Source organism: Abrus precatorius, unplaced genomic scaffold (genome assembly GCF_003935025.1).
Source record: "Abrus precatorius isolate BTA unplaced genomic scaffold, Abrus_2018 Scaffold1, whole genome shotgun sequence".
Taxonomy (NCBI): domain Eukaryota; kingdom Viridiplantae; phylum Streptophyta; class Magnoliopsida; order Fabales; family Fabaceae; genus Abrus; species Abrus precatorius.
This window is the reverse complement of record NW_020874291.1, coordinates 6,543,081-6,558,072: the sequence shown is the minus strand read 5'-3', so window position 1 is coordinate 6,558,072 and position 14,992 is coordinate 6,543,081. Positions and strand designations below refer to the sequence as shown.

The window sequence follows — 14,992 nt, the reverse complement described above, 5'->3', positions numbered from 1 at the left end:
TGGTTTGTTTGGTGGCTTTTACAACAGAATCAGTCTTTTTAGAGGATTCTTTTGGAGTTCCAGATTGCTGAGTTGATGACTCAACAATTTGGATTGCTTTTTGAGTCGATGACTCAATGGGGGTAGATGACCCAGAAGAAGAGGTATTTGGGTCTGCCGAAGCAGATTGTGATTTTGATTTGTTTAAAGTCAGAGCTAATCTGACTTTGCCGCCTCTAGTGGTTCCTCCCCTAGAAGGGGTAACTGCCTTTCTAGGCATCTTACTTATCCTGTAAATATTCACGGGTAAGATAATCAGGAAGGGAGTTTGAAGTGCCTTTGAGATATTCTATATCAAAATCAAAAACACTTAAAATTGCTTGCCATCTCGCAAAGATTTGTTTTGAGGCAAGATTTTTAACATCCTTTTGTAAAATTTCTTTGGCAGACTTGCAGTCTACCCTAATTAAAAATTTTTGATTTAATAAATCAGATTGAAATTTTGAGACGCATAAAACAATTGCCAAAACTTCCTTTTTTACAGTAGAATAATTCTGTTGTGCAGAATTCCAATGTTTTGAAGTATATGCAATGATATGCTCATGAGACTCAATTTTTTGTTTAAGAATGCCTCCATAACCTATGTCTGAAGCATCAGTTTCAACGATTTTGAAGGCTTGAGGGATGGGAAGATATAAGCAATTTATCTTCCTGACTTTGGTTTTGATTTCTTTAACGACATTAGTGTGGACGTCAGTCCAAGAGGGAGGATTCTTTTTAAGCCTATCATGTAAGGGCTTGATAATGTTATTTAGGTGGGGGATAAAATCTCCTACATAATTGAGGCAACCTAAAAACCTTTGCAATTGGGTTTTATCAAGAATCCTGTCAGGAAATTTATCAGCAAATTCAATGGATCTGCTGATAGGAATAATAGTACCTTGGTGAATATTATGTCCAAGGAATCTGATATTAGTTTGAAAAAGACTAATTTTTGATTTTGAAACGGCGAGACCGTTTTGTTTAATAACATTGATAAAAACATTTATATGTTTAAAATGCTGATCAATGGATTGAGAAAAAATTAAAACATCGTCAATATAAACGATGACAAATTTTGAATAAGGATTAAAAATGTCATTCATGATTTTTTGAAATTCAGAAGGGGCGTTTTTTAGGCCAAAGGGCATAACATTCCATTCGTAATGCCCAAAAGGAACAGTAAAGGCAGTTTTGTACCTATCACTTTCGCAAATTTGGATTTGCCAAAATCCAGATTTCATATCAAATTTCGAAAATATCTTAGCAGAATTGAGTCTGTTAAGAAGATCTTTCTTATTGGGGATAGGATGCCTAATCCATTGAAGGGCTTGATTGAGAGGTTTGTAATTGATGACAAGTCTGGGAGTACCTCTCTCAATCTCAGCGGGTTTATTGACATAAAATGCTGAGCAAGACCAAGGACTCTTACTTTTTCTAATAAGGTTTTTGTCTAAGAGATCTGTAATCTCTTTCTGACAATAATGAAGAAGTTCTTCATTCATTTGAATTGGTCTGGCTTTAGTGGGAATCTGGGTATCTTTGAATCCCGATTCATAAGGGAGACTGACAATATGTTTTTTCCTATTCCAGAATGCGCTGGGTAGGTCAGAACATATAGAAGCTTGGATTTTGTTTAAAAGGGCTTGGATCTTCTTCTGAAGTGAAGAATTACATAAATATTTTTCAATATTAGCAAAAGAAACTTCTTCTTTTAAAAAATTGATTTGATTAATTTTGTTCTGGATGGAATTAATATTTTTTGTAAAAGGCTTATTAGAAAATTTGAAGGTTACTTGTTTCCCTAAATAATGAGTGGATATGCCATCTTTCGAAATTTGCAGAGGGAAAAGAGCCTTTATGAACGGTGTTCCCAAAATAACTTCATTTTTTAAATTTTTAACAAGAAGAAAATTTGTTTCAATCTTAAGCCCTTGATTTTCAATCACGGCTTTAGAAAGTTTGTAATTAATTTTCAGCTTTGAACCACTAGCAGTGCTGAGTTTTTCAGAGGTTTTTTCAAAATATTTTGTAGGAATTAGACCTTCTAAGATACAATTCGAATCAGCACCAGTATCAAAAAGGGCCAAAGTATCAAGAACAAAATCATCAATAACGATTCTGATATTAATATAAAATTTTTGTATTTTGACCTTGTTGATCAAGCACATAAAAGTTTCTTCTGGATAATCAGAATCATCCTTCACTGAATCATTTTTTTCAGGAAATTCAACTTTCTCAATGTCAGAATCATCATCTAATTGAGAAAGGATAATTTGATGAATTTGTTGTTGCTCTTTGATTTCTCTGATCTCTTTCTTGAGATTATTTATCTCAATCTGGAGATCTTGAATGGTGGTTGGTTTAATACTAGAATTCTTTTCTAATCTTTTGAAAATGTTTGTAATATCAAATTTGTTTGAAGTGAAATATTCTTTAGGTTTAGTTTTGTTTTCTAAAACTTCTTTAAACTTGTTTAAAAATTCTTTTCTTTCTTGAAGATCCGAAATAGAGCTTATAGCTTCAAAAAGAAGGTCTTGTTCTTTTGTCAAAACATTGATTTCTGGAGTTTCATCACTGTCAGAAGAAGAGGCCTGGTCATCATTTTGAATTTGGTTGACCTCTTCTTCGGATTCTTTTATAGAATCCTCATCAGAAGTATCAGCCAGGAGGTTGTTGATTTGGTCTTCTAAAGAAGGCTCTAAATTGAGACTACTAATCTTTTTCTTTAACCTGCAATACTTACTAATATGGCCAGGTTTACCACAATTGTAACAAGTTATACCTGTTCTGGGTTTTTTGGGAATATTGGTGGGGATGACATTATCCCCTTGTTTCTTAGGACTGGGTTTTCTATTGTACCGGCGCTTATAGGGCTTTTTGTACGGTTCTACAGCCTCTTTCTTAGGGGCATGTTTCTTCTTTTTGGGAGAGCAGGATGGAAGACCAAACTGTTCGCAGAATGAACCTAATTCTTTCTTGCTCAAGGCCTTTTCTTTGGCAAGCTCTTTTTGGAGTTTATTTTTCTGGCAAGCTTTAATACCGCTATGGATGATAATAGCAGTAAGCTGACCATAATCATAATTATCATAATTAATTTCTCCAGTGGGAGAACGACTTCGGAGTTTACTCCTAATAAGATCTCCGAAGGCTTTAGGAAGACCATCAAGATATTTTTCTTTCCAATAAGCTTGGTTACAATCTTCCCTAGTAAGGACCCTAGACATAAAGGTATCTTTATACCACTTGAAATGTTCTAAGGAATTACATTTGAGTTTTGACAGTAACTCACCGGATCTCTCTCTCCAAAGAGAAGGATCACCAAGGAAATGTTGAGATATTGTGTATAATAACGTATACACAGCATCGGGGAGACGTTCATTGTCACTGACAATGGTTTTCCCTTTATCATCAATTTTGACTGCAGAGAGAATGTTATCTCTGTCGGCTTCAGTGAGATAATTATCCCACCAACCTTTGAGTTGGCCAGTAAAACCAGCAACAAGAATATAGACAATGGTGTCTTCAGGCATATTTTGGTTAGTAAAATAGCCCATAGCGACAACCGACATATTTTGAAGTTTGGCAATGATATTATATTCAGATAATCCATCGATATTCCAAATATAAATATCATTAGAATTAAAACTTTGAATAAAATCTTGTTTTTCTTCTAAAATAAGATCAGGAGCAGTAGCTCTATTATAATAAAGCTTGGAAGAATTTTTCCAATTATTGATAGGATTAATAGCTAAGACGGAGTCTGTTTCAGAACAATGTTCTGAATCAGCCTTGGAGATGGCATTGATAGTTTTGGCAAGAGACCTAGTTCTGGGTTTAGCACTAGATTCTTCAGTAGGTTGAGGAGTGTCTGGAATGGTAGTGAGGAGACTAGTAATTTTACTAAGCAACTCATTTTGGTTTTCCTCATTTATTTTGGTTTTCTCTTTTTGCCTAAGTTCTAAGATTTTCTGCTTAGCTTTGGCGCTGATCTTAAAAGGTTTAAAAAGGGGTTTTTCTAGTTGTGGTTGGGAGGATGAAGAAGCAGTTTCTTCAATTTTTGTTTTGACAGGATTAACAGAGATTTTCTCTCCTAAAACCTGAAGGTATTTATTGGTATAATTGGCCTGTTCCATAAGGCCTTGGATGTCATGAGGAGTGATAGACTCATCAGCACTTTTAGACTTGAAAGGAGTGGCAGTAACAGGGTTACCGCCTTTATCTTTCAAATTAGGCAATTGGTATTGAGATATGGGCGGTAAATCACTTTGGACTATTTGTCCATCTTTGATTTGCCAGTTTATGACATTAGCAGAGGATGTACTAATAACATCTTCTTGCCAGGGATAATTAATATTATTACGAATGGTATAAGCATGATACCAATCAAAGAATGGAATATTTTGTTTGACTTTTTCGAGAAATTGATAGAATTTCTCTTGGATATCAGACCTGTCTTTTCCCCTATAATTTTGAAAGAACCACTCTCTTTGAGGTTTCCATTCCTCAGAGTAAAAATCTTTCCTAAGGGTTTCCTTATCTATAATGAATTTATGAGATAACATCATAAGACTCATTAAGGGAAGAGTAAGTTGGAGATTGGATACTCTGATTTTCGTCTTCTTTTTCAGAAGTCTGATAAACATTTCTGGGAATCCTAGAAGAAGTGTCTAAACCTTGAAGATTTAGCGATGGGTCATGGTTATCAGACCTAGGGATATCAGGTCTAACATAAGATCTAGAAGAAAAAGATCTCCTAGCAGAGACAAAATCAGATCGATTACTATAAGCATCGATCCTAGAGGAGAAAGAGTTTCTCCTATCAAAGGTTATTTCAACCTTTCCAGAATTGTCCTGTGAGATGTCCTGTATTTGAGGAGCAGGACGAGGAACACTGGGTGAGGCTTTATCCATCACCCATTTTTCTGGAAGAGTAACCTCATCCCATTTAATAATTCTAGGTAGAGAAACATTAGCCTTTGTCATATCAGTGATAAACAAAGTAGTTTCTCCTTTTTGAGGTTTGAGAAGGACTCTAGAGGCACAAGAATTCATGACCTTATACTGAATCCTATAGATTAAAGCGGCGGGAATAGATCCCTCTTTCATGTCTAACCCATGAAAGCAAATATTAAGAAATAAGGAGTCTAGGATGTGTTCATCCATAAGACTCACAGTTTTGTTGGGAAAACAGTTAAAATAAATCGGACCTTGACCGAGACTGGTTTCAACTGTTCCTATGAGAGAATCATCAAATTTATTATGACGAATGTCTCTGAGACAAATTAAGACAGCAGCATCTATGCCTATGTCTATCAAAGGTTTAATTGCTACCTGAACACATCCTATGTGAAGGTACTTGTACTTTCTTTTATGGTCATTGAGAGAGGATTTAGACAGGAGATGAAATTCTTTCCCTATACCTTTCCCTAAAGGGATATTATTTTCAACAGTCTTGATAATATAATCAGAACTGTTTTTCTTGGGTTGGTCTTCAGGAACATATAATGTGTCCTGAGGAATGACTGGAATAGTCCAGTCATCCATACTTTGATTGATCTCTTCAAAACGAACTTCTTCGTCGAAGAGGTTATGTTTGGGTGTGATTTCAGGAGAATGATTCTCCTGGTCATTAAAGGGATTGGTTTTAGTTGGAGAGGAGGAGGAGGAACTGGAGCCAGAACGAAAGGAAATGCTAGAGAAAGAGCGTAGAAGTCTAGACATGATATAAAACATCTGGCTCATAACCCTCATTTGGTTCCGTAACAATACATCTGTTAATTGTTTATAACTAATCCAATTAGATCTGGTTATTTGTGGACTTTTTTTTTTTTTTTTTTTTTTTTTTTTTTTAATTTTTTAATTTTCTGAAAATTCTTTTACTATAGCCACCAGCTTCTTATGTTCTTTTGTTTCTTTTGAATACAGCATCGTCAAATTAGCCTTACTGCCCTTTCAACCATACGGGACTTACTGCTACAGCCCTATTCAAAAGAACGAAGAACTGCTGTACTTCCAGTAAAGGATTTTCTAAAAACAAAGAACTGTACAAAAGCAATATTTCAGTACCATTAGTTCGTGGCGTTGTTACAGACAGGGACGATCATTACTGATCTCACCCGAAGGGCCTGTCAGCTGTCCAGCCTATAAACCATGGTTACAGAAATCTCATAAAGGAATTTAAAGTCCAGATCCAGAAGAACATAGTTACAGACAATCAACAGTTATATTCCTACTTCCCCATCTGGCTCTGATACCAGATAACCCACTAAAGGTAGAATAAACGACTGAAAGGAAAGTAGGCAGTAGCAGGACTACTAAATGAAATGCAGAAATTTAAAAGTGCAGTATGTAAAACAGTTATAACATAAAGAAATTTAAAAGTGCAGTATTTAAAACAGTTATAACATAAAGAAACTAGAACGGTGGTATAACCAACACAGATCTAGTGGAGGGAGAAGAGAAGAAAGCCGGAGCGACGGTAGTCCGAACAGGACCGGCTAAGAGGGAGAAGAGAGGAAAATAATTTGAAACAGCAAATTTTATTGAAAGATCTCAAAGAAGAAGAAGGCTTACAAGAAGGTTTTTCTCTCAGAGCTTCTCTCTCTTAAATCTCTCTTATGTATATATATATATATATATATATATATATCAAATAATTTAAAATATTTTTTAATAAATTTAATATATTATATAAATAAAATTTTAACTCGTTACTTTTTAAATTTTATTTGGTCATAATACAAAAATATTTAAAAAATAAAAAATATGTTTATCTCATTAAAATGCAAAACTAAATTTGGAATGACGAAAAAAAGTCAAATAGAAAAATAATTTGATTTTAAAATTATTTTAGTAGTTAATTATTAAAAAAATAAAAAATAAATATTTATATTTAATTTTTGTATATTAAAAAAATTATTTATAGTATTTTATTTTCAATCAATTTCTCTCTCTTCTGCTTTGACCTATCATCTTTACTTGATTTTTTCTTTATATTTCTTGTACATTATTATGAAAAATACACATTTAAAATACGTTAAAGAAATCTTAAATCAAACTTGGGATTGGGACCACACGTGGCGCAACTGTAACTTAGCACCATCCCTCCGTAGCTAAGTTGCTCTAAAGTTTCAGCAGATAGGGTAAGGTTGTGTTGGTGTGTGTGTTGAAAGAGAAACATGGCTGAAGCATCAAGAATAATGAACAGCACTCTTGTTCCATGTTATAGCCCGAGGATCCAGAGAACGCATCATGTGTGTCAACCTCAACTAACCATGCGACGAAAGCGCCACCAAATTCACTGCTCAGTGTCTGCAAGTGGTGCCACTCAAGGCTCAGTTATGGAAACGATTCCTTGGGGGTGTGAGATTGACTCATTGGAGAATGCATCAGCTTTGCAGAGGTGGCTGTCTGAGTCTGGCCTTCCACCGCAGAAGATGGGCATAGAAAGAGTGGATGTGGGAGAGAGAGGACTTGTTGCTTTGAAGAATATAAGGAAAGGGGAGAAACTCCTCTTTGTGCCTCCCTCCCTTGTCATAACCGCAGATTCTGTAACCCCTTTCTTCTTCCTTTCCCTCACTTTAATTCAAAGTAAATAGAAAGTAGTGGAATTGAAATATATTATTAATTTTAGTAGTCTAGTTTATGTATGTGACTATGTGGGTATTACCACCATTTTTAGTTTATTTAAGTTTCCGTTTGAATTGGTATACTTGGGAAATTAGCAGAATAACCTTTAGTTATGTGGACAAAACTTAGATACAATATTCAAATCAAAACTGTCCAAGTGTTATATTTCCAGCCTGTTTGTATCAGTGTTGATGACCAAGTTTTGCTTCTTTGATAAAACTTTGCCCGGAAAAACGTGATGCTAATGTGGTTCTTGTGCATTGAAAAGCGTGACAATTCTGTTTCAACTATTTTCCAAATAGGCTCTTTGGGTTTGTTTGGATTCTTTGGAACCATTCACCGTTTGGAAACTCAGTTTCTAGGAACTGGGAATCTTGTACTTTGAAAAAGCCACTATTGATGTGCTTTGAAAACGGTGAAACTCAGTTACAAAAGCTGGAAATGCAAAACAAACTGGCTGGATATTGGTAGCCAACTGCTACAGACCTTCAATGTGGCTATCAATTTCATCTTGGTAACTAAATTTGGCACTTGACCGGTTTTATATTTTGTGTCCAATTTTTATTCGAGTACAATATCATTTTTGCTATTGTATCTAGTTTTGTCGTAGTTAATACTATATTGTCGGTGTCAATAGAATGTGTCTCTTTGTTCAGCTTTTACTAAAATTTGACACTCTGTGAAGTACCATCAAACTTGATTGCGTTGCTCGTTATTTTTACGTCTGGTGTTCCCTGAAATGTTGTTTTTCACTGATATAGGAAATGGAAGCTTTTTAAAATCTCTACTGAAAATGTGTGGTTATACTTTGTTGATTCAGTACATGAATTTGGATCAGTTGTTTGCTTATGCTTTTGTTTGGTGTGTCTTCTGGTTGTCAGGAGTGGAGCTGCCCAGAGGCTGGTAAAGTACTGAAGAAAAATTCAGTGCCAGATTGGCCATTGATTGCAACTTACCTCATAAGTGAAGCTAGCCTCATGGAATCTTCAAGATGGAGCAATTATATATCGGCCTTACCTCGTCAACCTTACTCACTTCTTTACTGGTAAATGAGTTGTTCTTTTGATGAAATCTTTCGAGATCTTGTTCAGGAAAGATGAGAAAAATGAATACTGAAGAGTGAGGAAACAAATTGGGTTTGAAATGCTATTCTACTTTACAACCATATTGGAGAAATGGACATGATGAGACTACTTTACAACAATTTCTCCAACATCAGCCTATCCAAAAATGGAACATTTCATGCATTTAAGATTTATACATTACAAGCCTTTCTAAAAGTATCATTTTGATTTCAGTAAATATAAACTTTACTTTTTCTTTTTGTTTTCATTCCCCTTCCTTATGTCTATACAAGAGAGGCATTTATGTCATTTCAGGTCGCAAGCAGAACTAGATCGCTACTTGGAAGCTTCACAGATTAGGGAGAGAGCAATTGAAAGGATTAATAATGTTATTGGAACGTATGGACCAGTTGTTTGTACCTTCTATTTATTTTTTGAGGATTTTGTTGTTTGTCATTTTTCTTCAAGCATCAATCTAATGTGCTTTCTTGATTGAATAATCCTGTGTCTTTTCATAAATACTTCCCTTTTATTCTCCAGATACAATGATTTAAGGCTAAGGATATTTTCCAAATACCCTGATTTATTCCCCGAAGAGGTAATTATCTTACATTAAACAAGGGATGACAGTTAATAGTTCAAGAAAACCATAGACTTTTGTTTCAATAACCTGGTTATGATCTGATTATGTTATTTGTATAACTTACAGGTGTTCAACATAGAGTCCTTCAAATGGTCATTTGGTATTCTTTTCTCTCGCTTGGTGAGTGAACCTGGTAGATGAAATGAAATCAAATTATAGTCCATTGTCTGCCTCTTCTGTACAACTCAAGTATAGCTACTAAGAATTTCCATGTTTCCTATATAATTCAATTCACAGATTATGGCCTGTGAGTCATAATAGAGCTGATTTTGAAAGAGGTGAGGTCCAAAACTAAAAAAATGCCATAATGCGTCAGGTCTGAAAAACCATAGCTCCTAAAATTGCAGCATTTGAAAACTAATCTACAGGAAAGGAGAATTAATAATTTATGACAATATTTTTGCTCTATACAAAACTGACAGCTTTCTTATTTTTCTGTCTTTTCGATCAATTAATTCAACAAGACTTTGATTTTGTTGTTTCATTTTTAAGACAGATGGTTGTTTACCAGAACAATCATTCATGATCTTTGTACCATGCAGGTTCGGTTACCCTCAATGGATGGAAAAGTTGCTTTGGTTCCCTGGGCTGATATGTTGAATCATAGTTGTGATGTAAGTTATCTTGCAAAAAATATTTAGATTCCTCTAAAGTTTTTCCATGTGAAGTTTAACTCTGATTTGTTTTCACTGGTCTAGGTGGAGACATTTTTGGATTATGATAAGACATCAGAGGGAGTTGTCTTCATGACAGATCGGCCTTATCAACCAGGTGAGCAGGTAAACATAAATTGAAAGACTGGAATTTGTTAAATTAGATTAACTTAAAGAAGTGAGTGCCAAGTAAATAAAACACATATCCCTTGTTCTTTGCTAAAGTGCATTATGGCATATGAATGAGTAAAACAATTAAGTTTCTGCCATTTGCATTAGTGCCTCACGAATAAAATGTTAGTCTGATTAGAGCTGTGTTTGATGATGATATTCTTCACCATTTAGGTTTTCTCAGTCATTTGATTTAAATCCTGAGATTGCAATTGATTGCCTGCATCAAATTATGCAGGTGTTTATTTCTTATGGAAAAAAATCTAATGGGGAGCTTCTGTTATCGTATGGATTTGTTCCAAAAGAAGGTGCTAATCCTAGTGATTCAGTTGAATTGTCACTGTCACTCAAAAAAACTGATGGCTCCTATAAGGAGAAGTTAGAATTGCTGAAAAAGTATGGATTATCAGCGTGAGTACCTAAATTTTCATAATTATACCTAGATATATAAGGATGAAGTTCCTTGTCTTTTGTTCTGGTAAAAATATTTTCAGCAGCATTCCTATTTTATACCTTAGTGGAAGTTATATGAAGCATTCACTACGAATGTTGTATCAATTAACATTTTTCAACTTATTGATAGTTTCATTCAGGACATTGCAAGGCATTTTCAAAATATCAATTTTTCAAGGTGCTGAAAATATCATAAAAGTTGTATTCACATCTTTTTAGCATGTGAAGTACTGTGTAGAAGTGTCCATGCTTCAAAATAATCATATTTACTCACAACTTTTTGGTGCAATTATTTTCTTTTTTGAAATTCTTGGATTTGGTCTTGGGCTAGGTCAACCCCATAAGATAGATTGTAAGGTCAAGATTATCTTAGCCTTTATATGGTCTACTTAGGCCATATCTGTAATTGATGTGGGATCTCAACAGAAATTTTATTACAATATAGCTTCTTAGCCCTGTTATTCAGCATCTATTTTCCATTTTGCTTAATTGTGCTCTGTTTTTCTGCTTCATACACTGCTCCATTTGTCACACTCTCTGCATCTATTTTGCTTCTTCTTCTGTGCTCTGTTTTTTCTTTTTCAAACACTGCTTTGTTTCTCACTCAGTTTGCATCTTCTCCTCTCTCTCTCTCTCTCTCTCTCTCTCTATATATATATATATATATATATATATATATATATTGTATTATTTTATTACGGCCACCATGCTTCCCCCATAAGCCGGCCATAATTTTATGGCAGTTTTTTAGCTGTCCGCCTTGACCCGTCATCTGCCATTGATAAACATTGAGCTTCTACTATCATAACAACCATCACCAGTTGTTGCTTACCATCTTTCTGGATTAATTGAAGATTTTATAGAAAAGAGAAGAGGTGTTTTGAATATTTCTTCTCTTCTCTATATGGTATCAAAGCCAATAGATCCAATATTAGGCCACCCTTGGCTACAAAAATAAAATAAAATCAACCCCATGAATTTTCCTAGTGCAATTAACCTGGCCCAGTGGTTTACCCTGTGCAACTTACTTGGTCCTGCAGGTTTCCCAGTGCTACTTACTTGGTCCCATGGCTTATCTAGTGCTATATTATAAAAAAAAGAAAACAGTCCTACAGTTCCATGCTCTAGATGTCTAATCTTGAGCAAGGGAGTGTGTTGAAGTCTGACATTGACTATGTATATGACTAATAAGAACTTATAAAGGTTAAAGTAATCCTCTCCTTACAAGCTAGCTGTTGAGGTTGAGTTAGGCTTAGTGTCTAAATTCAACAGAGTTAAATTTCAGACAAGAAACATTATTATTCATACACAATATACTTTTGAAATATGATTCTGAAGTATACTTGTAATTGAACTTGTTACTAACTTCTTTGTTATATTTTTATCAGATCTCAGTGTTTTCCTGTACAGATTACTGGTTGGCCCTTGGAATTAATGGCTTATGCTTATTTAGCTGTTAGTCCTTCAAGCATGGGAGGAAAATTTGAAGAGGTCTGCACTTGCAATCTTTGTGAATTATTCTATGGCTGTTGTATGACCCTATGAGTGATTCTGTTAACAGATGGCTGCTGCAGCATCAAATAAAACTACCTCCATGAAGGATTTGAGATATCCTGAAATAGAGGACCAAGCATTGCAATTCATACTAGATAGCTGCGAATTCAGTATATCAAAATACAACAAGTTCTTACAGGCAAGGAAATGCTTTATATGTCTTGTTTTATTTTTATTTTTTTTAATCCATAGTTTTGAACACTGTGCTTTATCTAATTCTTAGTCTCTAATGAGTTAATCCCTCGCAATTCTCTTTCATCTGGATTGTATTGGTAATCAGAACTATCTTAAATGAAATTTGCATGTTTCTGGCAGGCAAGTGGATCACTGGATTTGGATGTGACTTCTCCTAAACAACTCAACAGAAGACTGTTTCTGAAACAGCTAGCTGTGGATTTGTGTAATAGTGAGCGAAGAATATTATTCCGTGCTCAATATGTAAGTTAATAAGCATTTTTCCCCTAATCTCTACATTACATAACATTGCTGGTTGTTTGAAGTAAACACTGAACTTGGTTATAGCTTATTTGTTGAACTACTTTTTTCTCAAACCTAACATAGTTTATTTCATGTACAAATGTCACTTCTTCACTTTCCAAATAAACATGAAAAGCATTCCATCGGCAAATGTAATTCCATTTCCATCAACTATCTTTTTGTTGTGGTAATTGTTAGGGATGGATACAGAAACATTAAGAAAGGAGTCAAAAGTAAACAAGACACTAAAATAGCAATTCATTTGTTATATGTTATAACTATGATTGGTGCATGCACTTGAATATTGTCAAGCATGTATGTTTATACATTGGTAACCAAATTTCTAAAAATTTAGTTTTTGACCGAGCTCAATGGCACATGAGATCCATGTAACATTGGTCCCAGAAAAGAAAATGATGAAAAAATGTCGAAAAGTAAATAATAAACCTTCAAATTAGGTTGATGCTTTCTTTTGTAATTTCACGCACCAATGATGGCATGCAACTCTCTCACAATATAATATCTGTTTATCACTAATTCTGACTGGTTTTTAATAATGATGGCAGATACTGAGAAGAAAACTGAGGGATATGAGGGCTGGTGAATTAAGAGCCCTAAACATCTTCAAAGGTTTTCGGAATCTTTTCCAATGAGGCATTCACTGGTGCATTATTTTCTGCCCTGGTTTGTCCTTGGCAGTTATAGAAAAATTTATCCCACCCTTCAGCTTGATGAACTTTGTTCAGTTCACACCTGGTGGGGCTTATTTGTAACATGTAATTGAGGGAAACAGGTCCAGTCTTTAAGTGATGGAAATATTATAATCCATACTGAAAAAAGAGAGGAAAAAGAATACAAAACGGAAGGAATGATTGTAACATAGACTTCGTAGGTATTTGTTGATCCAAACAACTTATTTTCTTGTTATGTTTAAATTTTTTAGATGAAAAATCATATTTGAATCTTTTTGTGTTAGTTTTCTTGTCAAAATGCCATGTTGAAAGAGATAGAGATTGTAGGGCCTTGTGTAAGAGAAACTTTGTGTTTATCTCTCCGCACTGTACATTGTTTAGTAGAAAGAAAAGAAATCAGCGTTTCGAAACACATTGAAAGTGTTTTAAACATGAATTCAATCCAATAACATTGAAATAAACTTGGATCTATGACCCTTCAAATGTGAATCAAACAAACACTCTATTCTACCCAACCTGATTCACTGGTTAAAATGCAATGTAATTTGATTTAGATGACTGATTTGTGAAGGTGGTTTTCAAGATTTTAGATAGAGCATATGTGCAGCAAGCTTAACTAGAAGTGGCAAAAACAAATTAAAGGATAAAAAATAGGTGCAATATTATTGTTGGTGTTGATCTTCATCCAGAGTCAAAGTTTTATTTTGATCATCTAATAATAAGGTTAAATATTAAAGGTCAGGACATTATCATTAAATGTCACGATATGTATTTAGACTCAAGATCATTACACATGCCAAGTTTCTTAGATACATCATATAATCGGATAAGTTTATTTAGAAGCCAACACACATGAAGTAGTAAGATAAATTTTTCAAAATATCAAGCAAATTCCTCCTGTAGTTTCATCATCTAAAATTTGACGATCCGTTAGAATCAGCCAATAATTCACGATTTTTGTGAACTCAATATTAAAACTCTAACATTTAAATCTGATTCTAAATTTAATTTGAATAAAAGTATCTCTTGAAAATTTGTAGTTTATTTTTTATCTTTTTGCGAACACAACAAAATAAATAAACTAATTGATTACACCTAATATATTTATTTGTGGAGTTTATATTACAAATTATAACATACAGATATAAAAATATTTCAAAATATAAAATCTGGCTTAACTATCACATTATTATACACGATATTCAAAGATACACGATATTTCTAGTTCTAGGAATTAAGCATAAACTTGAAGAACATAGAGAAAAGAGGAAACCTTATGGAAGAAAATGTCCCGAATGATTTTATTGAGATTTTTCAGAGATTTATAGAAGTGGTTATTACAAGATATGAATTGAATGGGGATCAATTAGTTAACTTGCTACTTATACCTAACTAAGTAACTAACTGACTTAATAGTTTTACTTCATATCAATGCCCTCCCCCCTCCCTTGAAAATATCCTTGACCTCAAGGATGGAATGTAAGGGTATTTCTTGTAACACTCAGTATTTTTAAGTATTAATTGAAGAATTATTTGATATTAAGTATGATTGAAATGAGTTTGGATTGAATTTCTAAGTGTTTGATGGAGGTGAAGTACATGAATTCTCGCTCAAGCGAGACAACCTCACTCAAG

The 14,992-nt window shown here is 34.1% G+C and overlaps 1 protein-coding gene across 2 annotated transcripts; it reads left to right on the top strand.

Annotated features, from left to right (window-relative positions):
* The first annotated feature begins 7,097 nt into the window (after window positions 1-7,097).
* LOC113856258 (ribulose-1,5 bisphosphate carboxylase/oxygenase large subunit N-methyltransferase, chloroplastic) lies at window positions 7,098-13,693 on the top strand. Of its 2 annotated transcripts, none has more exons than XM_027488008.1 (12): window positions 7,098-7,571; window positions 8,532-8,695; window positions 9,030-9,113; window positions 9,255-9,312; window positions 9,424-9,477; window positions 9,900-9,971; window positions 10,056-10,136; window positions 10,420-10,592; window positions 12,023-12,125; window positions 12,196-12,327; window positions 12,504-12,626; window positions 13,232-13,693. In XM_027488008.1, the coding sequence occupies exons 1-12, from the start codon at window positions 7,200-7,202 to the stop codon at window positions 13,316-13,318; spliced, it is 1,503 nt and encodes a 500-aa protein (XP_027343809.1). In that variant the 5' UTR covers window positions 7,098-7,199; the 3' UTR covers window positions 13,319-13,693. The 2 variants fall into 2 exon arrangements, with proteins under 2 accessions (XP_027343809.1, XP_027343817.1); XM_027488016.1 differs by having other exon boundaries at window positions 7,514-8,164; window positions 9,010-9,113.
* The last annotated feature ends 1,299 nt before the right edge of the window (window positions 13,694-14,992 follow it).

What these genes read in the sequence shown, in the direction of transcription:
- LOC113856258 (XM_027488008.1), top strand. Translation starts at nt 7,200, where the DNA reads ATGGCTGAAGCATCAAGAATAATGAACAGCACTCTTGTTCCATGTTAT. An exon ending in TTGTCATAACCGCAGATTCT is followed by an intron (nt 7,572 to 8,531) that starts GTAACCCCTTTC and finishes TCTGGTTGTCAG; the next exon opens with GAGTGGAGCTGCCCAGAGGC. An exon ending in AAAAAGTATGGATTATCAGC is followed by an intron (nt 10,593 to 12,022) that starts GTGAGTACCTAA and finishes TATTTTTATCAG; the next exon opens with ATCTCAGTGTTTTCCTGTAC.